The 26,332-nt window shown below is 45.1% G+C and overlaps 1 protein-coding gene and 1 long non-coding RNA gene across 3 annotated transcripts in view; one reads left to right on the top strand and one right to left on the bottom strand.

The window, feature by feature from the left end:
- CCDC3 (coiled-coil domain containing 3) overlaps window positions 1–16,626 on the top strand; it is a 102,513-nt gene extending 85,887 nt beyond the window's left edge. For both annotated transcript variants that reach the window (XM_037065999.1, XM_037065998.1), the window contains one exon: window positions 14,828–16,626. In XM_037065999.1, coding sequence (XP_036921894.1) covers window positions 14,828–15,103 — 276 coding nt within the window. In that variant the 3' untranslated portion in view covers window positions 15,104–16,626. The remainder of the gene's footprint in view (window positions 1–14,827) is intronic.
- Window positions 7,517–22,212, bottom strand: LOC119000843 (uncharacterized). The gene is made up of 3 exons (XR_005069419.1): window positions 22,114–22,212; window positions 20,389–20,395; window positions 7,517–7,536 (listed from the first exon to the last, which is right to left on the bottom strand). It is a non-coding gene; the product is annotated as an uncharacterized LOC119000843 (long non-coding RNA).
- Between the last annotated feature and the right edge of the window lie 4,120 nt (window positions 22,213–26,332).

A 26,332-nucleotide genomic window follows, 5' to 3' on the forward strand; every position in this document is an offset into this window, starting at 1 on the left:
GGCTCTGCCTGGAGGAATCAGAGAAGGCTTCACAGAGGAAGTGGCCCTTGAACTGAGCCTCAGAGAGTAAGTAGAATTTGATGAGCTGGGTAAAAGTGTGAGGAACATGGTTGGTGGAGATTTTCTAAGCAGGACCTAACTGTATGTGCGAACATGCAGCCACTTGAGAGAGCCTAGTAGTGTGGTCAGGGAGTAACAATGTGATAAAAAACACTCCAACTCAGGACAGATGATAATAAAAGCTCCGTTTATTGTTCACTCCATGCCAGGTGCTAGGTCAAATGCATTCCATATATTATCTGATTTAATCTTCAAAGCAAATCTTTGACAGAAGCTTATTGTCCCCGTTATATAAAAGATGGAGCAAAGACAGCTTCATGGAATTAAGGCAGGCCCCACTGCCAGGATAGAATCTCACTGCCCGATTCTGAACAGTTTTGCACGTTCCTACCCAGGGTACTAAATAGTCCCCTGCTTGCCGGGGCAAGTGGTGGGAGGGGAGCTCTGGAGTCAGCGCTGTAGTGGGGACCACCCCCCCACAACCAGCCTGCAGCTCCCTCCTGACTTCCCGCCTGACCCCAGGCCTGCATTCCTGTTCTCACTCCCCTCACCTTCCAGCCACAGTCTGCCTGGGGCCCTTGCATCCCCTTCTGTGGGGCTCCTGGCATGGGGAGACACCTCCTTCAGACTTTGGGTGGAGCAGAGAATTCGTTGCCAAGTCAAATACAGTCCCAGGAATCTCAGGTTGTGCCTCCAGAGTGCTCAGAAGAACTTTCCCATTGCCACCTCTGTGGTCGGGAAGCTTTTTCAGTAGCTCTGGGTGTCATCCAGTTTGTTAGTATTGAACCAGCAGGAAACCATTCTGCGCTAACTTGACTCTGCCGCCCCCTCCTCACACATCTCTGTGCCTGAGGGGTAGAGGACAACAGTGCATTGGAGAGGACCGCAGAGCACCTGGGCTGAGGCCGGTGCGGGCACTCTATCAACCCCAGTGCCGGAAGCACACAGACAAGATGAATCTTGGCTTCTGCCCTCGGCTGAGTCAGAAAACACAGCACAAAGCAAACGTTTTGGATCTGACAGATTGCTTGTCTACAGTCCCCTGAGCTCTACTTTGATCATTGACGTGGAGGGGTCGTGCACATCTGTAGGTTCTAGTCAGCTTATCTTTCCAGTGCCGCTGGGGGAGTATTTTAGAAACAGTTGCTAGTCATTCTGGAAAAAGCTGTCTTGTTAATTGGAGGGTTGAAATTGGCAGCAGTCTGCTGAGATGGAGTCTGAAGGATCCTTGATGACAGGGATTATTGAGAACTTGAGCTAAGACCTGGCAGCCTAAAGCAGTAATCACCAGTCACTGTTTTCAAAGTCCTGTGAAAAGGTGCGGTGGGGCCGGGGAGGGTCCTGCCACACTCTGGTGACCCAGCGTTTTCCTGCCCCTTTCCCCTCCTTTTGTTCTTTGGCTATTTCCCTCTGATCTCACCCGTGGTCAGTTGTTGCCTCAGCACCCCCCCCTTTGCTTTGAGCCCCTCTCAGGGTTAAGGGTTGGGATGTTTTTCCTGTAAAGTGCCAGAGAGAAAGCATTTCAGGCTTTTTAGAGCAGACTGTGTCACAACTACTCAGCTCTGCCACTGCGGCATGGAAGTAGCCGTGACAACGTGTAAACACATGAGTGTGGCTGTGTTCCTGTAAAACTTGATTTGCAAAAGCTGGTGGGAGGCCGCACTTGACCATGGTTGGCTAACCCCTGCTCTAGATTTAAACTGTCTCCTTTTTTCCTTTCTTCTTTTTTTGAATCTGAAGAGCAGGAACCAAGTGTTGAAAAGGCAAGCTGTTTGCCTATGATGTTGCTTTTGGACTCTCCTCCTCTCAGTTTTAACATTTTAGAAAGTACACTTTGTCTTGTCTTAATAGGCAGTTATTTGAATCCAAAGCAGCCGTGAAGGCAAGAATCCTCTCAGTGAGCATTTGGTAGGTCTGCTGTCGTGAGAGAGAAATAGTAATTTTTAATACTCTCTGTGTTTAGCTAGATGCAGAGATCACTGGCATATTGCAGAATAATTCAGGAAAACTTTCTGCACCACACAGTGCCAGGCATGGAATAATGAATGCTCCTTGCTGGAATGAGTGAACACATGGAAGCCGAAACTGTTCAGAGATGATTTCTTCACGAGTCAGTCAGGGGGGCCAGTATGTGGCAATACAGACACAGTCCTCCAGCTTCCATGATCTGGACTCTGCGGTGTCCCACAGTGCCCATGCTTCCTGGGAGGCCAGAGCACACAGGAAGGCTTCAGGTAAAGGTCTAGGCAAACCTCTCCAGAGGTTTGTCCTGTCATTGGGACAGGTGACCCCCCCCCCAAAAGGTCACACTAAAGTCACTCAGCCTCATAGATGCTAAAATGCCCAGCTCAGCATCCTGCCCATGGGCCAATGTCATAGAGAGAGAGAGAGCAGGATTCGTAACTGGGATCCAGCCTTGCAGGTCATGGCAGCGAGGCACAGCCCCCACGCAGCCTCCCCGTTTCCAAGGGAATGAATGCTCAAGGGAAGGGCACAAACTGGAGTTCAGGAAATGGTCACGATGAAATGCCGAAGGGGGATCATGACAGAACAGAAAATGGAATGATGGTGTGATCCTAATTTAGTTTAAAACACTATCTCTACCCCTAAAGACAATTCTGGGAAGAGTATATTAAAATGTCCACAGTACCTCTGTGCAATAGAACTAGGCAACTTTAATTGTTCTTCTTTGATCCCATAATTTAAAAAAGTCTTCTACAATTAACATGTTGCTTAAATAGTTTTAAAAGGTATTATTTAAAAAAGAGGAAGAATGGCTATCCCGGTCTACCTTTTGCCTCCTTAAGAACAGGAGATCAGGCTCCGAGGTGACTGCCCCTCATCTGCCCTGCGGCGCGGGTCCTGTTGGCTGTGCGGAGCTTTCTGGGGAGAAACAAACCCGCAGGTGAAGGCTGGGCATGCTCACACCCCTGCCCGGGGGCTTTCTCCTCCTCAGCCCATCAGAGTTGGTGTGATTCCGGCCGAGGGAGGGGGGAGCCCTAGGAACCTGTTGCTTCTGGGCCAGAACGCTAGGCCATTTGTTTTTCTTTGGTTCTTCTTCAGAGAAAGTGTGGCAGGACCTGTTGCAGCTTGACTGGGCCTCCCCCCCCTCCTCTTCTCGGCTTACAAGAATTACCTTAAAGCTAAATGAGCAAATAATGTGTCTTGACATTTTATGTATTTTTTTAAAAGCCGTTTTCTAAAGACGTTGATGCCATTTGGAAACTATTCCAGAGAAAGGACAGTTTCTTAAAGGCACACACACAAATATCCGAAAGCATAGCTCTTAGGTAGAAATTCCTGCTTTCTCCATGAAAAGGAGTTTTCTTTTGAGGAGGTGGCCAGGATTCAGGGGGCCTCTGTGAGATACTGTTGGCAGTGGCATCATCGTATTATGGGGCCCAGGGTCTCCCTACTTGGTGGCATAGCCCCCTTTTCTGCAGAGATCACGACCTTGTGCCTGGTTAAGGGTCCTTGGGTCACAGCTGTACTGTTGGTGACATTGGGCAAGTTGCTGACTCCTTCTGTGTCTTTCTGCTGCTATTCAAACCTTACCCATGTCACAGAGAGGCTGCAGGGGTCAAGAATGACAAACTCCCCAAGATCTCTCATCCTCCCACCTATCCCAGATTAATTCCCACAGCCCTGCCACCACCTAGCACCCCCCCCCCCCCAGACCGCACACCCTTCCGGGTGTCCTTTTCTTCCCTCCCGGGTTTCTCGAGAACATCATTAAGGTGGTCTTCCTCTTGCTTCGCCAGACTAGGGAACAGCTGGCCCCTTGGACTCTAAGGGATGCTTATGAAGAGCGTTGAAGTCTCAGAAGTGACCAGTAATGTCCCACCAAGAGTACAGATCTTATCGCATCCCACTGTTTGCTTGTATATTATTTTAAAAATGCAGCCTTTGGGGGCACTCTAAAACATGACTTAAACCTCTCTCTGATGGATGCTCCAGCACACTGGATTCTGTCTGTTCAGACTTTGAACTCACAGCCATGAGAAAACCTGGTCCTCTCATTTTGATAGACCTTGCTTAGACTTTCATCCTGTTTTCGCTGGAAGAATCCCCTGTAACTTTACTTAGAAAGGCCTTGACTTAATGAGAGAGTGGATAGAAAGTGCTTGGCCTTGTTAAATGCTCAGTTATACAGATAAACACAGTTGAGCCTTGAACAGCATGGGTTTGAACGGCACAGGCCCACTTATGTGCAGATTTAAAATGAATAAATGCCTGTGCTATTTGGATCTGTGTTTGGTGTGGAGGGCCCACTGTGCGCATTGTTCTATGCCATGTTATAGAGGGACTTGGGATACCACGAGACAACTAAGTTTTGGGGGAGTCAAAAGTTATAGACAGATTTTTCAGCTGCATGGGGGGGTTGGCGCCCCTAACTCCTGCACTCTTCAGGGGTCCACTGTAATGAGTTCTTCAGGGTTTCCTCTCCCACCTCTTCTTTTGGAGGGGACTCTTTGGCCAGAAGAGGGCAGTATTGCGCACGTGGTCTCCCCCAGAACAGTGGCAGCCCCAGGAGGCCGATGCTCTTTATTAAATGACAGGTATTTTTGGAATACTTAACTTGATTCGGATTTTGTCTTGTATGCCTAAAGTGGCCAGGGCAGCAAGGCTACAAAGAGCAAGGTGGAGCCGGCCCTCAGGAGTCTGCGACCTGACAGGGCAGTGAGTGCATGCCAGGGCTGCGTGGCGCTTGGTGCGTGGGGGAGGAGCAGCTACAGGGGCACTAAGGAGACACGGGAGCGGGAAACATGATGCACAGCTGGAGGCCCCGTGGGCAGTGGCGCGGAGGCCCCACAGCACGCTGATAGCGCTGCCAGTCGGAGGCGCAGGAGCCGGCTCTCCAGGAGGGAGGAGGGGTGTCGCGGAGGCCCAAGGTAGGGAAGAACAGGGTGTGCTGGGGACAGCTAGGAGACAGGTTGCCTTGCACATGAAGTGGGGGACAGAGGATGGAAAATGAGACTGGAGGCGCAGGCCAGGTCTGATCACAAAGGTGAAGGGTTTTAGAAGATCCCATACTAATAACTAACACCTGGCGGTCATTTACTATGTCTTAGTCCATCCGGGCAGCCCTAACACAATTCCACAGGTTGGGTGGCTTATAAACAGAATTTACTTTTTCACAGAGCTAGAGGCTCGAAGTCCAAGATCCAGGTGCCAGTATGGTGGGGTAAGGGCCTTCTTCTGGGTCTCAGACTTCTTACCGTTGTGTGGCAGAGGGGCAAGGGAGCGCTGTGGGCTCTTTCATGGGGATGTTAATTTCACTCGTGAAGGTTCTGCCCTCAAGACCTAATGGCCTCTTGAAGGCCCACCTCCAAATACCATCACATTGGACATTAGGATTTCAACATATGAATTTTGGAGAGACACATTCAAACACCAACATAGGGTATGGTTCTGAGCATCACCAGTTAAACTCATTAAATCCTCAACACACCCCTGTAAGGGGGGGGTGCCACAATTCTCCCCTTGCACAGGTGAGGACCGTGAGTGCTGCCAGCTGGGTTCTCTGGGATGCAGACTGAGCTGAGTGGGATGGAGGAGGTTTTGTCTTTTTATTGAGGGCTCCTGGGGTCAACACCCGAGGACGAGAATGAAGGAGCGGGAAGAGCAGGACTGTGCAGCAGGAACAGCTGGACTGCAATGCAGTCTCACAAAATGCAGTCTCACGAAGGCCGTACCTACCCCAGGTGTGCTCGGAGGCGGGAGCACCCTGGTGTTCACACCCTGCTGTTAACCAGCCAGTCACTGGATGTGGGCCCCAGGGAAGGAGGAGTGATGGGAGTGAGGCAGCTCTCTTGAGTCAGGGGCAGTTTCTGGAGAGAGACTCAGCTGAGGGCTGTCAACACTGCAAGAATCTGGGGGAGCAACTCATTTAGGCCCAGGGTGGGGGTCTGGCGGGTGCAGCAGAGATCCCACTATTGTGAGCCACTATTGTGACAGAAACCAGTGCAGCAGACTGGTCATCACTGCACTGCATCACAGGGTGTATGTTAGGGACTGGTGGATAGTTCTAATCAGAGGTGACTGGCAGCTCAAGCCTTACTTTAGAGACCATATTCTGGATGGCAGCATATAGAATGGGTAGGAGAAGGGAGTTGGGAGATGAGAATATTTAAAAAATACATATATACAGCACATAATTCAGAAATTAGAAAAGGATACATGTAACTCTTCTCACCCCCGTCCCCTCTGGACACAGCTATCCTTTCCAGTTTCTTAATATATTTTTCCAAAGACAGTATATATGCATGTGGATCTACATTTTACATCCTCGTGTCTCACAGTCCGCACTGCTCTGCACCTTGATTTTAAATTAACAGCCTACCCGAGATATTGCTGCAGTGCCCTCACAGGAAGCTGCCTTGTTCTTTTAAAGATGGCAGATGTCTTACTGTGTGGATTCACTGTAATTTATTGAACCACACCTTGAGCATTTTTAGATTGTTTTCATTTTCCCCTAGCTTAACTGAGATATAATTGACATATAACCATGTGTAAGTTTAAGGTACACAATGTGTTGATTTGTACGTATTACAAAATGATTACCGCCTGAGCATCAGCTAACACCTCCCTCCTGTCACAGAGTTACCATTTGCTTTTTGGAGTGAGAATATTGATGACTAATTATCTCAGAAATATTCCAGTATATAATGCAGTGTTGTTAACTGTAATCACCATGCTGTATGTATCAGGGGTGTCCAACCTTTTGGCATCTCTGGGCCACACTGGAAGAAGAGGCGTTGACTTGGGCCACATGTTAAATACATTGTGACATATCACCGCACAAAAAAATCATAATGTTTATTTACGACTTTGTGTTGGGCGAGGTTCACAGCCATGCTGAGCCACACACAGCCCGCAGGCCACGGGTTGGACACCCTGCATGTTATTAGATCCCCAGAACTTTTCATCTGATGCTCTCCCCACTTCCCCCACCCCTGGCAAGCATTATTCTACTGTTTCTAAGAGTTTAGGTTTTTAAAGATTCTGCATAGAAATGATAGGATACAGTACTTGTCCTTCTCATTTCACTTAGCATAATGCCCTCAAGGTCCCTTCATGTTGTTGCAAACTCAACTACAGGGTTTGCCTCTTTCCCAGGGCCAAATAATATTACCTTGTATGTATGTGCACACACGCAAATACATACATACGCCGTTTATCGATTCATCTGTTGACCAGCACTAAGGTTGTTTACACATCTTGGCAATCGTGACTAATGCAATGAACTTGAGAATGCAGATGTCTTTGCGATCCTTTTTTTTCTTAAAGATTTTATTTATTAGAGGAAGGGAAGGAGAAAGGGAGAGAAACATCCATGTATGGTTACTTCTCATGCACCCCCCCCCCCACTGGGGACCTGGCCCACAACCCAGGCTTGTGCCCTGACTGGGAATTGAACCAGTGACCCTTTGGTGTGCAGGCTGGTGCTCAATCCAGAGCCACACCAGCCAGGGCCTGTTTTCATTTCTTTTGGATAAGTACCCAGAAGTGAGATCACTGGATCATATGCTATTTCTATTTCTAATTCTTTGAGAAACTTCCTTACTGTTTTGCATAGTGACTGAACCAATTTACATTCCCACCAACAGTGCACAAAGGTTTTCTTTTCTACACGTCTTTACCAACATTTATCTCATCTTTTTGATAATAGCCATTCTAATGGGTGTGAAGTGGTATCTCATTGTAGCTTAATTTGCATTTCTCTAATGGCTAGTGATGTTGAGCATCTTTCCATACACTTGTTGGATTTTAGTAGATCTTTGTAGAGATATACTATAGGATCTTTAGTATATCTACTGATCTTTCTTCAGGTCCTATACCCATTTTTAATTGGATTATTTTTGTTTTGTTTTGTTTTGCTGTTGAGTTACAGGAGCTCTTTCTAGGTTTTAAATATTAACCTTATCAGATGTGTGGTTTACAAAAACATTTTCCCATTCCATACATTGTCTTCTCCCTTTGTTGGTTTCTTCTGCTGCACAGTTTTAGTTTGTTGTGGTCCAAATGCTGTTTTTTTTCCCTCACTTTGCCAAATTCAAAAAATTATCACCAAGGCTGATGTCAAGGAATTTAATGCCTATGTTTTATTTTAGGATTTGGCTTCAGGTCTGACATTCAAACCTTTAATCCATCTTGAGTTGAGTTTTGTGTATAGTGTAAGATAGTGGTCAAGTTTCATTCTCTTGCATGTAGCTGTCCAGTTTTCCCACCATTTTTTGAAGAGACTATCTTTCTGTATTGTATATTCTTGGCTCCTTTGTCATAAATTGACCTTAAATGTGTGGGTTTATTTCTGGGCTCTTTATTCTGTTCCATTAATCCATGTGTCTGTTTTTATGCTAATACCGTACTGTTTTGATTACTCTAGCTTTATAACATAGTTTGAGACTAGGGAGCATGATGCCTCCGACTTTGTTCTTGCTCAAGATTACTTTGGAAATTTAGGGTCTTCAGTGGTTCCGTGCAAACTTTAGGATTGCTTGTTCTAGCTTTGTCGAGAAATACCATTGGAGAATTGCTTTGCACCTGTATATCACTTTGAGTAGTGTGGCTGTTTAAACCATATTTTTTCTGATCCAGGAGCATGAAATAGCCTTCTATTCAATTGTCTTCAATTTCTTTAATCAACATTTTATAGTGTTTAGTGTCGAGCTCTTTAACCTCCTTGGTTTAGGTTTTTGGTGGCACCTCTAGTGTCTTCTCGATCTAGTGTCATGTTGTCTGTAGTCAGTCTTATTTCTTCCTTTTGAATTGGAATGCCTTTTCTTTTCTAATTGCTCTCTGGCTAGGACTCTAGTACTATGTTGAATAAAAGTGCAAGAGAGGGCGCCCTGCTGTGTTCCTGATTAGAGGACGAGCTTTTAGTGTCTCGCTATTGAGTGTGATGTCAGCTCTGGGCTTGTATGTGGCCATTGTCATTCATAGGTTGAGGTAGATTCATTCCCTCTACTCATTTCGCTGACAATTTTTATCATAAATGGATGTTCGGTTTTGTCAAAAGCTTATTCTACAACTATTGAGGTGATCATGTGATTTTTATCTTTTGTTTATGTAGTGTATTACATTGATTGATTCACAGATATTGAAACATTGTTGTATCCCTGGAATAAACCCTCCTTATCAGGGTGTATGATCCTTTTCATGAATTGCTGAATTCCATTTTCTAATATTTTGTTGAAGATTTTTACATCTATATTTATCAGGGATATTGGCCTGTAATTCTCTTTTCTCATGCCATTTTTGTCTGGTATCAGGGTCATGCTGGCCCTGTATGAGGCAGGCCCCGCCCAGACCCGGAATTATCTTTTGGAGGGTGGGCCTTTTGTAGTACAGGCCTCCCCCACTAAGTGAGTGTTCAAGGAATCCATCTGTATCACTGTACCAGCTGGAGTTGTTGTGAGAGGCTGAATTTGGCTTCATTAAATTTATCTGAAGACCCTTTCAATGTGTTTGCCCATTTCATAATGGGTGATTAGTGAATGCATCTGCCCACACCATGGTGAGTGTTCAGCAGTTTTTGACGAAAAACGGCATGACTGCCTTGCCCCACCCTCCCTATTCACCCGACCTCACACTGAGTGAATTTTTGTTTTCCTGGATGAAAAAAGTCCTCAAAGGGAAACATTTTGTTGAAGAGGTGGAAGAGGAGCAACAAAAAACAGCAGAAGGACTTCACCAAAACAGAAGAGTTCATAAACTGTTTAGAGCAGTGGAAAAGGCGTCTCAGTGGGTATATTGCATCGAACGGAGAGTGCTTTGAAGTGACTGAAATTTGAACATGTAAGAATAAACACACATTTTTTAAATAAATAAGTTCCAGGATTTTGGGGTTCCCCCTTGTAAATGAGTCTGGAAGTGTTCCCTCCTCCTTTTTTTTTTTTTTTGAAGAGTTTAAGGAGGACTGGTATTGCTTTGGTAGAATCTACCAGTGAAGCTGTCTGGTAATGGACTTTAATGGCTTGTGGCTTGAGGTTTTTGATTTGTTTTAATCTCCTTACTAGTAATTGGGCTACTCAGATTTGTATTTCTTCATGAGTCAGTCTTTGTAGGTTCCGTATTTAGGAATCTGCCCTTTTCTTCTAGCTTGTCCAATTTGTTGGCGTGTGATTGTTCATAGTAGTCTGTTAGGGTCCATTGTATTTCTGTGGTGTCAATGATAACATCTCCTCTTTCGTTTCCAATTTTATGCTTTGAGTCCTCTTAGGTAAAGGTTTATCTTTTCAAAAAGTCAACTCTTAGTTTTACTGATCTTTTCTATTATAGTTTATTTCATTTATTATTCTGATCTTTATTTTTCCTTCTACAAAATTTGGGCTTAGTTTGTTCTTCTGTTTCTAGTTTCTTGACATGTATAGGTTATTCATATGAGGTATTTCTTGTTCTTGATGTAGGTAAGTTTCACTATGAACTTCCACTCAGAACTGCTTTCGCTGCATTCCGTAAGTGTAGGTTTGTTGTGTTCCTTTGGCATTGGCCCCAAGGTATATTGTCATTTCTCTTTGGATTTATTCTTTGACCCATTGGTTGTTCATTAGCATGTTGTTTAATCCCTTCATATTTGTGAATTTTCCAGTTTTCTTCTTCTATTTAATTTCTAATAGTTCTGTATCATTGTGGGTGGAAAAGATGCTTGATGTGAGTCCAGTCTTCTTTTTTTTTTTTTTTAAATTTATTTATTTATTTATCTTTAGAGGGGAAGGGGAGAAGGAGAGAAACATCAATGTATGGTTGCCTTTTGTGCGTCCCCTGCTGGGAGTTGGCCTGCAGGGAACTGGACTGCAACCCAGGCATATGCCCTGACTGGGAATCGAACCACGATCCTCTGATTCGCAGGCCCATGCTCAATCCACTGAGCTACACCAGCCAGGGCGAGTCCAGTCTTCTTAAATTTACCAAGACTTGTTTTGTGGCCCATCCTGCAGAATGCTCCTGTGTACTTAAGAAGAATGTGTATGCTCTGGCTTTTGCATGGTATATTCAAGATACGCCATTTAAGTCCATCTAGTCTAATGTCGAGACCAATGTTTACTAATAGATCTTTTGTCTGGATGATTTATACATTGATCAATGCAGGGTATTAAATTCCTCTATTGTCATTATATATTTCTATCTGTCCCTGCTCCATACAGGGGTGGGCAAAAGCAGGTTTGCAGTGATGACCTCATGAAACGGAGTTTATCTTGTATTACTTATTAGTATTACAACTTCAAACCTACTGTTGCCCACTCCTGTATCTCTAGGCATTGCTGTGTTGCGTGCATATTTACAATGGTTGTAGCCTCTTGTTGGATCAATCCCTTTACATTATTTAATGCTCTTCTTTGTTTTTGTTGGACAGTCTATTTTGTCTGATGTAAGTGTAGCTACATCAGCTTTATTCTGGTTTCCATTTGCATGGAATGTCTTTTTCCATTCCCTTGCATCCAGTCTGTATGTCCTTAAAGCTCATCTGCATTTCTTATAGCCAGCATATAGTTAGTTGGGCCTTTTTTAAAAAAATCCACTCAGCCATTTAGTGTCCTTTGGAGAATTTAGTTCATTTACACTCCAAATAGTTACGGATAGGTATGTACACATTGCCATCTTGTTGATTATTTTCTGGCTGTTTTGTAACTTCTTTGTTGTATGTATTGTGCTTTTTAAATCACAATTTACATCTGTGTATCCATTAATACACTATTGTAGATATAGCAGACTGACCACAACTGAGGCCTGCAGGGCAGTAACTTTTTTACTTGACTCATGTGTTAACACTTACCTTAAAACAAAGACATTATACAGAGTCTACAAAATATTTTCTTTGTATCATTATTCTATAAGCTTCTTATGAAAACTTTTTTATCAAGAACTAAGACGCAAATGCACATTAGCCATGGCCTGCATGGGGTCAGGGGCTTCAGTGTCACTCAGTGGCCCCCACACTCACGGCTCCTTCCTCTGGAAGGGCACAGGGTGCACTAATACACACGGAGCTGTCGTCTCCTTCGATAGCAGGGCCTCCTTCCGGAACACCTGCTGAAGGCTCTGCCTGTGGCTCCTCTGGAGGATCAGTCACTCTTTTCAGAACTAGGTCCACAGTGGTTTGCTTTCTTTTTCTCAGTACAGATTTTCATCCTGCATAATGCAACATGGACATTCTGTTCGTGAAAACCTTTTGGTGTTGGCAGGGTGGGGGCATGTTTTCAGACTTTTTAAGGAGTTTCTTTGAAGTCTACAAAAGCTTCTGCTACGCTGTTCACTGGAGTTTTCTTGGGAGTGGTTCTTTTTCTTCTCTTGCAGTCTCCTTTCCTCTTGCCTTTTCTTAACAGTTGTGTGTTCCTGTTCCAACAATTTCTTAGTGAAGTCCTCAGGAACCAGCCCTAGGGCTCCTCGATGTCATCCTCACCCATGGCCTTGTTGGTTTTTGCAGCCTCCTCCGCCCTAGCCAATCCTTTGGGGTCATGGACGAAACTCAGATGCCATCTGTACACTCTTTGGTCATGGCACCTCAAGCAGGGGTCTTCAGTTACAGAGGTTGTGGTCCTTCCAGAACAGCATCCGTGTCGTCCTGTTGCAGCAACAGCCTGGGCAAAGGTGCTCCTCAGCATAGGGTTTAAATGCTGTTCTACCTCCTTGCTCCACTGTTTGGACCAAAGAGGAGCTGTGTGTGAAAGGAGAAACACCACTTTGATATCAGGATGACGATCAGAAAAGGGAAGATGTCTGTGTTACCAACGACAAACATCATCTTGGCCCTGGCTGGGTATCTCAGTTGATTAGAGTATCATCCCAATATGACAAGGTTGTGGGTTCGATCCCTAGTTAGGGCACACATAAGAAGCAACCAATGAGTGAATAAATAAGTGGAACAACAAATCAGCATTTCCTTCTCTAAAATCAATTTTTTAAAAATCTTGAAAGGCGTGTTCTTCTCTCCATTGTAATTTTCCATTTTGCTGGCATAACAGTTCAGGAGAGTGTCCTGAAAAGAAGCTGGGTCACCCGTGACTTCCTATGTGTGTTTTTGCTATGCTCTAGCCCTGGGGTTCTCACTGAGCCAGGTCACAGGGGTTTCAGTTTGTAGCTGCAGCATTGCCCCCACTGTGCCCAGAGCGGGTAGCTGGTTAGGCTATTTCTCTACTTTTATAGTCCTATGGGATCTGCAACAGTGAGCCCTGCTGGCCCCAGATCCAAGTGATCAGGGGGTGTCCCCTGGTCACAGCCACCACCACTGGGGCACCAGGTGTGAGCACAGGCTCCTTTCTGGGTGGTACCTAGAACAAGGCAGAGGCCGGGTCTACAGGGTTTCCAGAAATTGCAGTAGGCTTCTAGATGTGCACTTAGTCTCTCAGGCTGAAGATTTAAAAGCAAACAGGCCTTGTCACAGAAAGACTGGGTGCTTCTCAGTCTGCTGCCTCTGGGCTGGGGGAATCCATGGGTAAGTCCTCTAAGAACCATTTCTCAGTTTGCTGTAGCCTTGTGGACACGGCCCCACTGGTTTTCCATCTCTCAGGTGCAGGTCTTAAAAGTTGGAGTCCCCACCACGTGGTTCAAACTCTTAGCTCCTCAGGGAGAAGTTGGGAGACGTGAGTCCCCGCCTACCTGTGGGTCACACCAGGGTTTTATGACAAACTTGTGTCTTAGCTTCTCCTTCCCATTTCTACGTGGGTTTTTTTTCCATTTGCCCAGTGTGTGGGAGTCATTCATCTAGTGACTGGGTTTCCTTCATCAAAAGCTGTTCTGTATGTAGTTACAGATTCAGTGTGTCCATGGGAGGCAGTGAGTTCAGGATCTGCCTATGTTACCATCCCGTACCATAACCCTACCTCTTATCTTTTTGATGACACCTCATTGTGGTTTTGATTTGCATTTCCTTGGTGATTGGCGATATTCGTGTTGGCCGTTTGTATATCTACTTGGAGGCCCTTTGCCTAAGGGGCTGGAGCCAGTGCAGGCCGGAGCCACTGCAGGCCGCGGTGTGGGGGGCAAGACTCTTCCCGGGCACCTCAGTGCATGGCCACTGAATCCCACAGATGCACTTATGCTCATGGACGGATGCCAAATTCTTGTTTTTGGAGGGTGGACAAAAAAAAAAAGTAAAGGGGATCTGAGGCCACCATGATGCTAATGTCACTTCTCGATCTTCTTGTATCTGTAACAAGCAGTACGGTCCTATATTCTGCATGTGGCAGCTTGCACACATGGGAGTGTTTCTATGAGAAAAAGACCAGAATCACTAGGTCAAAGTGTCACTATGTGACGCTTTGTTCAATAGATGTAGCCAGACTGCTTTCTACAGCGGCTTATACTAAACCTGCAGTGTCTGGGAGCGTCTGTCCCCCACACCTGGGCTCAGTCTGTGAGAAATAGCGATTTACTGAGGCTGCAATTGGCATTTATCTTACTATGAGAGAGGCTGCGATGCTGTTCCTACGTTTGAGAGGTTTATAATACCTTTTCTGTGAACTATCCACATTCTTTGTGCATTTTTCTGTCTCGGGTTTTGGTCTTTTACTTGATTCCCTGAAGCTGTTTCCTTTTTGATAGGAGTGACAAATATCTTTTTAAAACAAGATTATCCAAGGACCCCAAACAAAGAGAGCAAAAGAGGGGCTCGGTTTGAGGTCTGGGTGGGAGCCACAGGGTGAGGGGCCACGAGGGGTGCCCTTGTCCTGGCTGTGGGTGACACACCAGGGTTTGGGACGCTGACCTGGGCCGACTTCCTGAAACTCACCTGCCTGTCCCTGTGTGGCGTTTTTGTCCCCAGCTCATGTGTTCGTCGGTGCAGAAGGCCCTGTTTGAGGAGGAGGACCACGTCAAGAAACTGCAGCAGAAGGTGGCCACCCTGGAGAAGCGGAACAGGCAGCTCCGGGACCGGGTGAAGAAGGTCAAGAGGTCGCTGCGGCAGGCACGGAAGAACGGCCGCCACCTGGAACTGGTCAACCAGAAGCTCAGTGAGAAGCTGGCGGCCACAGCGGGAGCCATCCCGCACATCAACGCCCTGGGGCGGGAGCCTGCACGCAGCACCTACCTGCGGGTATAGGGGGGACCCCGCGGTGCTGCAGCCAGCACTGCTGGGGCGCCTTGCCTCCCTTGTAGAAGATATTTTTTACTCTGCATTTGGTAGTGTCTAGTTGGTTAAAGGGAAAGTCCTGCTGCTCCTACCTGGCCTGGCCCCACACACGGTGCTTGGAAGTCCAGAGGCAGCGGAGTCAAGCAAGCTGTGTGCTTGCCTGGGGCCTATCCTCGGCCGCTGGGAGCAGCCTGCAAAGTGCAGATATCAGGGCGAGGACACTTTAGACTCTAGATGTATGAGACTGCAAGGAGGTTGGCCTTTGTTTCAGAAGAGGCGGCCGTGCGGCCTCAACTCTGAGCGCCAGAACAACTAGTTTTGAGGAGTGACCTGAATCCAGTCATGGAACTGCCCGGTCTCATCTTCCAGACCTTTGGGAGGACAGTGGCCTTGCAAAGCGCCCAGTGATGCCTGTAAGGAGCAGGTGCAGGGTGGCCCCACGCCAGCATTTTCTCCTGGCTGAGGCCTGTGGAGACTTAATGAGCTCGGCACAGGTAAGGGAACTGAGCTGGGCAGCAGGCCATTAAAAAGATACATTGTACCCGATTTCCAATACCAGCTGCGCAGAGCTGAAGACAGAGGTCACTTTAGTCGAGAGGGACATGGCCTCACAGGCCTGCCATGTTTCACCACTCCACGCTCCTCAGGGAGAACCCTGGGCAGCCCTGCAGCCCCTTCTAAATTTTAATGTACTGTTTGCTCAGAAATTTCTTCCCACTTTTCCAGATTTAAGGGGAGCTGCCCCGATACCCTGGACTTCTATAAAAACACCCTCCTACCTATTGGGATCAGGTGAGCTTGCCTCGCTCCCAGGCAGGCCTCGTTCCAGGTGTTGCCGGCTCCTGCTTCCCACCCATAGGGACAGACCTCGCTCCGCAGTCCCGTTTGTACATCAGTCCGCCTGTCGCAGCTGCACCTGCACCCAATCAAAACGCTTCATCCCCTTGGGAAAGAAACCTTTAAAGACGGCACTGCAGGAAAAGAGCAGTGTTCACTATACCCGACACTCGAGTTCTTGACGTAGTAACACAGCTGGGGCCTGAGCACAGGAGCCTAAGAAGTCAGTTGAGTGTCCTGTGGGTGATCTTCTGCTGATGGTAGAAGATAATGACCTTTCCCTTCCCTGCTTGTCCAGAGAGAAGCTTCTGGCCCTTCACTGGGGGGTCTGCTACCCACAGACCCCCCGAGACACTGCAGGGCCTGACTGTTCTGTCTTCGCCATTAGAAGTGGCAGTTCCTGTCACACTGCCCTCCCAGTGGCAGCCAGTCTGAGGGTTGGGCCTTGAGTCTCCGTGGCAGGCTTCTGCGTCAGGGGCGAATTCCGTACTTGGACTGAGTGAAAGTGGAACTTTCGGCTCGAGGGCTCTTCGTTTCCAAGCTTCTGCCTGCACTTTAGTCGCTTATGCTTCAGTGGGGTACAGTGGAAGGGGCGTCTTCCAGGTTAGTCTTCCTGGGGACATTCCCTTAGAGGGTTGTGCTTTCGGTGAAGGGAATGACAAGCCCAAGGGTGATTTATAGTCACTGTCGGAAGAATGTGGGAGCTGGGTCTCTACAGCTGCACTGTCTCCCTTTTCAATAAAGACGAGCAATATTTCAGCCACGACAGTAAAGCGATGTGTTTCTTTTGTGTTAGGGAGATTTCAAGATGAGGCCTGGAAAGACAATTTGGATCCTCTGTGGGGAGCATGTGTGAGTAACTCCTCTGCCTTCCTTGTTGGGACATGGCCTGACCCTGCCTTTCTCTGCGTGTCCGTCCCTCAACACACCTGCAGAGAAGCAGCACTGCCCCAGCCTGCTCTGTATGAGGGGCAGCAGCTTCATTAATCAATGGCATCAAACACACCCTCAGATCAGTTGCCAAAGGGAACTAACTCCCTGGGTCCTTGTTATCTGCAGCATTGCCATCTTAACCACGGTCCTTGCCACTTGTTTATTGTACTAATGGGAACTTTTTAAAAAAGATTTTATTTATATTTTAGAGGGGAAGAGAAGTAGAGAGGAAGAAAAACATCAGTGTGTGGTTGCCTCTTGTGTGTCCCCCACTGAGAACTGGCCTGCAACCCAGGTATGTGCCCTGACTGAGAATCAAACCACGATCCCTTGGTTCACAGGCCCACACTCAATCCACTGAGCTACACCAGTCAGGGTTAGTAGGAACTTTATTTTCCAGCTATAAACACTCACCAGAATTTGACATATGTCAGCCAACCTCTCCTAGCACTATCTCTGAGACACAGGTCATGGTTTAGTCCACTTCGTGGTTCAAGGAGGCCAAAGTCTCCTTGAACAAGAGGCAGATAGAATCTTTAAATAGTGTCCCCAAGAGTCACAAGCTGGTAGCATGTGGGCCACACCTAGTGTGGGAAAGAGCATCTTGAGCCTCCACATGGTGTGTGAGTGTGAACACCTTTGGTGGCTTCAGTTCAGGCCACCATCTCTATTGCTGTAGCTCCTGTTTTTATTGTGCAGCACGAGGCTACCTAACACTATGGCGCCTGCCTGGAAACAAACAGAAGCTAACAGGGATTCTGGCTCCTGCGGCACGGGGTCCTGCCTTCCTTTGGGGAGAGAGAACACACTCACATCATGATGACTGAACAAACCATGGGCCTGGCATCGGTCCACATTCCACGCTGCTTTAAAATCATTCGAGCGCCCAGCTCATATGAGGCTCTTTCACACACATCTCATTTAAGGTTCCAAACAATTGTATAAAATAGTGGCCCTGATCCCCATTCTCCAAGAGGAATCTTGGGCTTCAAGAGATTAAGCAAATCGTCCCATGCACGCAACTAGTGCAGGTGGCTAGTCAAGGTTCAACACTGGCTTCATTTCTCTCTTTATACTTGGTCATCTGTCAAGTAATAATCACACCCACCTGGAAGACTAAAGAATACTGAAATTCAAGACTTCCACCAAGATGGAGGTGTAGGTGGAAACACTGTGCCTTCACCCACACCCAAGTTTAAAGATAACAAAGTTTTAGTAAACAAAAATGCAGCCGAAATACAGAAAACTGAACTATACGGAAGTCCGACAACAACGAACTGTTCAACCAGTAAGAGGGGCGGAGCCAGCAGCAGAGCGGGGTCCAGCAGGAAAGATCCCCCGACCCAGGTGCCCAGGCAGTGGTGGACGGATCCCGGGAGTGGGGTAGCGTCAGGTGCACCCAGTGAGGGCGCAAGGTGGCAGACTGATCACCGTCACACATTCATGCAGATAAACCAGTGAAGGAGTGAGCAGTGAGATAGATCATGCAGGGCCCCAGCGGCGAAGCAGCAGAGGGGACCACCATTGCTCCTCTTTGACCCCGCCTCCACATACAGCGTCACAACCCAGGGACTGAGTTGCCCTGCCCTGGTGAACACCCAGGGCTCTGCTCCTGATACATAACAGGCATGAACAGTCCAAAATATGGCTCAAGAACTCAAAGGCCCAGAGCTGATAACTCTAAGCAAAAAAGAAATAGCCAGCCTCTCAGATGCACAGTTCAAAATACTGGTGATCAGGATGCTCACAGAACTGGTAGATTATAGTCACAAATTAGAGGAACATTTGAAGGCTAAACTAATTGAAATGAAGGGAAATGCACAGGAAACCAATAGGGATGGAAAAGAAACTGAGACTCAAATCAAGGGAGTGGACCAGAAGGAAGAAAAAAATGACCAAACAGAAAAATATGAAGTAACAAGAATTCAAAAAAATGAGGAGAGGCCCAGGAACCTCCAGGACATCATTAAACGTTCCAACATCCGAATTATAGGGGTACCAGAAGGGGGAAAGAAACAGCCACGAGGGGAAAGAAACAGCCACGAGTGGAAAACGTATTTGAACAAACAATAAAGGAGAACTTCCCCAGTCTGGCAAAGGAAATAGACTTCCAGGAAATCCAGGAAGCTCAGAGAGTCCCAAAGAAGCTGGACCCAAGAAGGAACACACCAAGGCACATCATAATTACATTAGCCAAGACTAAAATGAAGGAGAGAATCCTAGAAGCAGCAAGGGATAAGGGGACAATCACCTACAAAGAAGTACCCATCAGACTGTCAGCGGATTTCTCAAAAGAGACCTTGCAGGCAAGAAGGGGCTGGAAAGAAGTATTCCAAGTCATGAAATCTAAAGATCTACATCCAAGATTGCTCTATCCAGCAAAGCTTTCATTTACAATGGAAGGGCAGATAAAAGTGCTTCTCAGATAAGGTCAAGTTCAAGGAGTTCATCATCACAAAGCCCTTACATGAAAGGTTAAAGGGACTTATCTAAGAAAAAAAAGATAAAAAATATGAACAGTGAAAGGACAGCAAACTCACAGTTATTAACAACCACACCTAAAACAAAAGCAAACCAAGAGGACAGCTAGATCAGGAGTGGAACCATAGAAATGAACACATGGAGGGTTAGCAACAGGGGAGTGGGAGGGGGAGAAGGGGGGAGAAGGCACAGAAAATAGCATAGACAGTAGGTAGAAAATAGATAGGGGGAGGGCGAGAATAGTAGGGGAAATATAGAATCTAAAGAACTTGAGACATGAGGTCATAAACTAAAGGGGGGAATGGTGGGGGAGGGGTGTGCAGGGTGGAAATAGAACAACTGTAATGGCGTAATCAATAAAATATATTTTAAAAAAATACTGAAATTCAGTATTCTTAGCAGGGTGCCTGACATGCCATAAGCACTCAATAGATGTTACTTACAATAATTTTTATCCTCAATGCTCACCAGAAAGGTCCAACACATGTCAAATAAAAATATTGGGTGGGACTATAATTTTCTTATTAATCTTTACCTTAAACTTTAGCCTCTTTTCCAATTGCTTCTGATTTATTTCTCAGCCACCTCCTTCTTTTACAATCAGTAGATATTTGTTCCTCCACTATATTTACTGAGAAAATATAGCCCATTAGTAATGCATTTCCTCAACTTCCTACCATGTCACTCACACTTCTCTCCTTTCACCCACCTCAGAGGAAGGCTCTCACTACTGCCCACATCCAGGGTCAATCCTTCTTTCTGTTGCCTTGAGTTCATATTGCTTCTCTCCAAACAGGCCTCCATCGGTGTTCCCCTCTTCTGTCCTAAGTCTTTTCTTCATTGGAGACTTCTGCCAATACTCCCCAGCCAAGCTCAGATCTGCTCATCCTTGGAACAAACATAATTTGGAAAGTACTGAGGTGGTCTTTACAGATGGCAACACAGAAGGCCCCTGAATTCTGCCCCTTGCACAGACATACCTGAATGAACAGCTGCACAGGGACCAATTATCTCTGAAAGACATTCATAAACTAGTTGAACGCCTCTCATTTGTCAGGGGAACAAGACAATACCCACTTTGGAATGAGTAGAAAAGACTGAGATACACTCTGACCATAATAATCCCTGCGCTTAGCACCCAAGTTTTAAAACTTTTACCCAAAGGATAGGCCCCAAGACATCTAGCCCTGAAAGCCAATGGAGTTTGCATCCATGAGACCACAAGAATAGAGCAAACTACCCAGAAGCAGTTTGCAGTCACTGCAGCTGTCACCCCAGAATCAGTGTTCGAGAGCAGACAAAACACACCTGTTTCCATCTTTTCCTGAATGAGGGCTATTCGCACACTTTGATATCTGCTGCCCGAGGGCCAGGCTTCTAATTTAGCACACTTCTAGGGCTTGCTTAAGTCTTCCCCAGACTGGGAAAACCAGTGGACACCTTCTCTGCCCTCTCCCTGTAGACTGCTCCAAGTCACCAGTATCTCCCTGGGAGGAACTTGTATACTCATCTGTGATTCAGATGGGTCTCCAGGTCACATGGCCCTGGTAGCCAATGGGGCTTCCACTCAGGAGTCCTGCAGGACCATACCAAACAAAGAAGTTCTTTCTGGCTATCCCCCTCCCCCCCAGGGTTCAGTGTACAGGGGTCAGACTGAAATGCCCATCTCCCAGTCTTTCCCTGAAGAGGTCTGTTTGCATAGTTCAGGCTGCGGGCTTCTCATTCAGCAGGCACCCGGAGGCTGACTACATCCTTCCCAAAGGCCGGGGAAACCAGTGTGCATCTCCTCTGCCCTCCCCCTCTAGCCCCCACCAGGTCTCACCAGTTTCTCCCTGAAAGGAGCCTATCTATACACATGTCTGTTGCCCAGCTTTGGTGGCTGTCACCTGAAGGGCAGGCCTCTGAACTGCCTGACTCTGGTAGTAAGTGAGGCTTGCATTCACGAGTCCCACAGGACAGCAGCAGATGAAGAAACAGTTCTTAGCAGGCTCAGGAACACCATTTGCAACTTCATATCAAGGTCCAGCGCAGAGGGGAGCAGGCAAAAATTCTCACCTCCCAGTTCCTCCCAGAGACACCTAACTATTGGGTTGGCCAAAAAGTCTGTTTAGTTTTTTATCATAAAATAAAAGATACACTTCATTTTCACAAGTAACTTTATTGATCTGCATATTTTGAGTATGTCAGCTATCTCCCATGTGGTATAATGTTGATTGTTCTCAATCAATGTCCTGATTTGTTATCAACTTCACCTGGCCTACCCAACCATGGAGCATCTTCCAGTGAGAAATCTCCAGCTCGAAATTTTGTAAACCACTTCTGACACTTTTGATCAGTCATAGCACATTATCCATATACTTCACAAAGCTTTTTTGTGCATGTTTCAGTTGTGTTTTTACCTTTCTTGAAATAATAAAGCATAATATGGCAAAAATACTGCTTATTCTCTTCCATTTTCAATATTAAAATGGTTATACAAGCCCTGGCTGGTGTAGCTTTGTGGGTTAAATGCTGGCCTACAAATCAAAAGGTCACTGGTTCAATTCCCAGTCAGGGCACATGCCTGGGTTGGGGGCCAGGCCTTGGTTGGGGGGCGTGTGAGAGGCAACCGATTGATTGTTTGTCTCACACATCCATGTTTCTTTCTGTCTCCCTCCCTTCCCTCCCCTCTACAAGTAAAATAAATACGTAATGAATAAATAAAAATGGCTACACAAAAGTTCACCAACTTTTGATAATCTTTTTAATGCACACTGATATGACAGCTGTCACAATAAAATCTAGCAAAATTGTTCTGAGTGAAGTTAAAAACAATTCCTAAGTATTACTGGAGCTATCTTACAGAAAAAAAACACAAACTTTTTGGCCAACCTAGTACTTACTCTCCCAGTTGGGGCCTTAAGATGAAGCTTCCCACAGGCCTGCCTGTGGCTGCTGACTGGGACCCTCCCCTTCGGGACACTGGCAGGTCTTGGCGCTGAACTATTGGGAGCCATAGGAACAGTCACAAAGGTCAGAGACACAACCAGGTGCAAGGGTCAGAGGCACAACCAGAGATACAAGCCAGGCTGATAGATGATGATACTTATCTTCTGCACAACACCAATCTGTCAGATCGGAAGAGGTGGCTGTTTTATTTAGTGTATGGAAACCAGCACAGAGAGTCAAGGAAAATGAAGAAACAAAAATATGTTCTAACCAAAGAACAAGATGAAACTCCAGAAACAGATCTTAATGAAACAGATATGAGTTACCTGATAGGGAGTTCAAAATAATGGACATAAAGGTGGAGAGCGTGCATGAACAAAGTGAGAATTTCAACACAGACCTAGAAAGTATAAAAAAGTACCAACCAGGTCACAAGAATACATTAACTGAAGTAAAAAATTCAATACAGAGGTTCAACATCAGATTAGATCAATCACAGGGAAAAAAAACAGTGAACTTGATAAGGTAGTAAAACCATCCAATTGAAGCAAAAGACAAAAGACTGGCAGCTTAACGGACGTGTGCAACACCATCAAAGTAACTGAATACACATTTAAAGGAGTTCAGAAGGGGAAGAGAAAGAACGCTAATTCAAAGAAATAATGTTTGAAATCTCCAAGCTGGGGGAAGCTTAGATTCCCAAAAAAGGTGAATGTAAAGAGACCCATAGTGAGGCACATTATAATTAAATTGTCAAAATTAAAAACCAGAAGGAAATATTAAAAGCAGCAAGAGAAAACCCACTTGTTTCATACAGGGAACCCCCATAAGATTATCAGTGATTGTTAGATTTTTAAAAAAGATTTTATTTAATTTTAGACAAGAAGGGAGAGAAATATCAATGTGTGAGAGATACATAGATTGGCTGTCTCTCGCACACCCCCAGGTGGGCACCTGGCCTGAAACCCAGGCATGTGCCCTGACTGGGAATCAAACCAGTGACCTTTTGGTTTGTTGGCCGGCACTCAAGCCACTGAGCCATACCAGCAGATTGTTAGATGATTTTTTTTAGATTTGTTATTTATTTATCTTTAGAGGAGAAGGGAAGGAGAGAGGGAGAAAAACATCAATGTATGGTTGCCTCTTGTGTGTCCCCTGCTGGGAAGTGGCCTGCAACCCAGGCATGTGCCCTGACTAGGAAACTAACTGCAGTTGTTTGGTTCGCAGGCCCATGCTCAATATACTGAGCTACACCAGCCAAGGCCAGATTTTTTAAAACAGAAACTCTGAAGGCCAGAAGAGACTGGGAGGATGTATTCAGTGTGTGGAAAAACAAAACTACCGATCAAGAATACTCTACCCAGCAGAGATGTCCTTCAGAATTGAAGAAGAACAAGATATTAAATATAGAAAACCATAAAGATGTCACCCTCCCAAAAAACCCAGAATAGGTAAATTCAGTAAAGTTGCAGGATACAAAATCAACATACAAAAATCAGTTCCACTTATCTTTCAGAACCACAGAAGAATTTTCCAATCAAGCAAAAATAAACATATTTCAGCACCATTACACCAGCCTTACAAGAAATGTTAAAGAGACTTTTTTAGGTTGTGAAAAAAAAGTGGCTAATAAATATAAGGAAAACATATCAAAGTAGAAATCTCAATAGTGAAGGTAAATATATAGATAAAATTAGAATAATCTAATGTTGTAATAGTGGTGGGTTAATCAGTTTTAAAGGTAGCATGAAGGTTAAAAGACCAAAGTAGTAAAAATAACTAACTACAATGATTTGGTAATGGATACAAATGATAAAAAGACATATATTGTGACATCAAAAACATAAAATGTAGGGCAGGAGAGTAAAAATGCAGAGCTTCAGAGTGTGTTCAAACTTAACTTGTTAATACCTTAAAATAGACCGTTAGAGCTCGAAGAAGTTTTACGTAAAGCTCATGGTCATCACAAAACAAAATCCTATAGTGGATATACAAAAGATAAAAAGTAATAAATCTAAGCATACCACTATGGAAAATCATCAAGCCAAAAAAGAAGAGAGCAAGACAAGAAGAAAGAAACAGGAATTACAAAACAGCCCCCCCCAAAAAACCCACATTGAACAAAATGTCAATTAATCCATACCTATCAATATTGACTTTAATTCTAAATGGACTAAATTCTCCAATATAAAGACAGAATGGCTGAATGGATTACAAAACAAGCTCTATTTATATTCTGCCTATAAGAAACTCACTTCAGCTTCAAGGACACACACAGCTTAGAAGTGGAGGGACAGACAAAGATGTTCCATTCAGTGGAAACCAAAAGAGAGCCCGGCAGCAACACTTCTATCAGACACAATAGGCTTTAAGACAAAAACCATAGTAAGAGTCAAAGAATATCATTATATGAGAAAGGGGTCAATCCAACAATAGGATATGACATTTGTAAATATATATATATACCCTACATAGAAGGACTTAATTCTATAAAACAAATATTAATAGACCTAAAGGGAGAAATAGCCAAACAATAATAGTAGCAGATGTTAATATCCCACTTCCATCAATGAATACATCTCCAGAGAGAAAATCAGCAAGGAAACTTTGGACTTAAATGACACGAGACCAGACATACCATGCATTCACCAAACACTCCATCTGCAGCCGCAGAATACACACTCCTCTCAAAGGCAAAGGGAACATCCTCCAGGATGCATCATGTGCGAGGCCAGAAAACAAATCTTAGTAAATTTAAGAAGACAAATTAGGTCAAGCATCTTTCTGACCACAATGTTATAAAACTAGAAATCAATTACAAGAAGAAAATTGGGAAATTCACAACCACATAGAGATTAAACATGGTATTGAACAACCAGTGGGTTAAACAAAATTGAGAAAACTAAAAGAAAATCTTGAGACAAATGAAAACAGAAATGCAACATACCAAAACTAAGGGGATTTGGCAAAAGCAGTTCTAAGAGGGAAGTTCATAGTGATAACCTACATTAAGAAACAAGAGGAGGGGGGGAAGATGGCGATGGAGTAGGACAGAGCTCCCGAACACATGGGAGAAAATCCTGGCAGATCTACTGAGGAACAGCGCAATCAACCAACAGTTCCCCAGCATTTATGAAAATAAGAGACCAGAGACTCTGACGGACACTGAAGGACTGGACAGTGGCAGTCTTTCTTCCTTTCTTTCCAAACTTTTCACTTTTTCCTCCCTTCTCCTGCCTTTTTTTTTTGTTTGTTGCTTTGTTTTCTTTTACCCACAAGAGACACAAAGAACTGGGAACTGCGAAAAGACCAGAGTGGGACCCAAAAGGGGGCATCCCAACAATAGAGACACAGAGACAAATTTCACTTTGCTATAGCAGAGAAGCCTCAGGTTGCTGCATAGTTGTATTATTTTTTCATTATTCTCACTTCTTTTATATTTTAATAGTATCTTTGTATTCCTCCTCTTTCTGTATAGGCTTCTTAGTCTTGGCTGGTTATATTGTATTATTTGACAGGTTTCCCCTGTTCTTTCCTCCACAGTGTATTGCTAATTTTCTATAATTCACGCCACTTGTTTTCCTTTAGCACACTACCCAAAGTTCTATACCCCCTGTTCAGACAGATCACATAGAGTCTGTCATATGATTGTTGCTCTAATATTATTGTAAATAATAGCTGTTCTATACAACTGTTAATACTTCTCAACACATCTCCCGGATCTTAGCCCACTTTACAGATTCCTGAATTCTATTACTGTAATGATTAACTCTGTTTGCTCACACACTACACCTATTTACTATTCTTTACTCTCACTTTACCTCAAAATCTGACTGCCCGCAACCTCACTGCTTTCTAGATCCAACGCACAAGCCTTTCCTCCCTAACAAGAGACTTATCTTTTGTCCATCCTTCTTAAAAGTGGCAAGTTGGATTGAAGATTACGGTTAACACGACATATAGCCTAAAGATCTTCTATCTCTTCTCCACTGGCTGTGACTGTAAATATCATAAAATACT

Source organism: Sturnira hondurensis, unplaced genomic scaffold, assembly GCF_014824575.4.
Source record: "Sturnira hondurensis isolate 20B ecotype Veracruz unplaced genomic scaffold, ASM1482457v3 Scaffold0016284, whole genome shotgun sequence".
In the NCBI taxonomy this organism is placed as follows: domain Eukaryota; kingdom Metazoa; phylum Chordata; class Mammalia; order Chiroptera; family Phyllostomidae; genus Sturnira; species Sturnira hondurensis.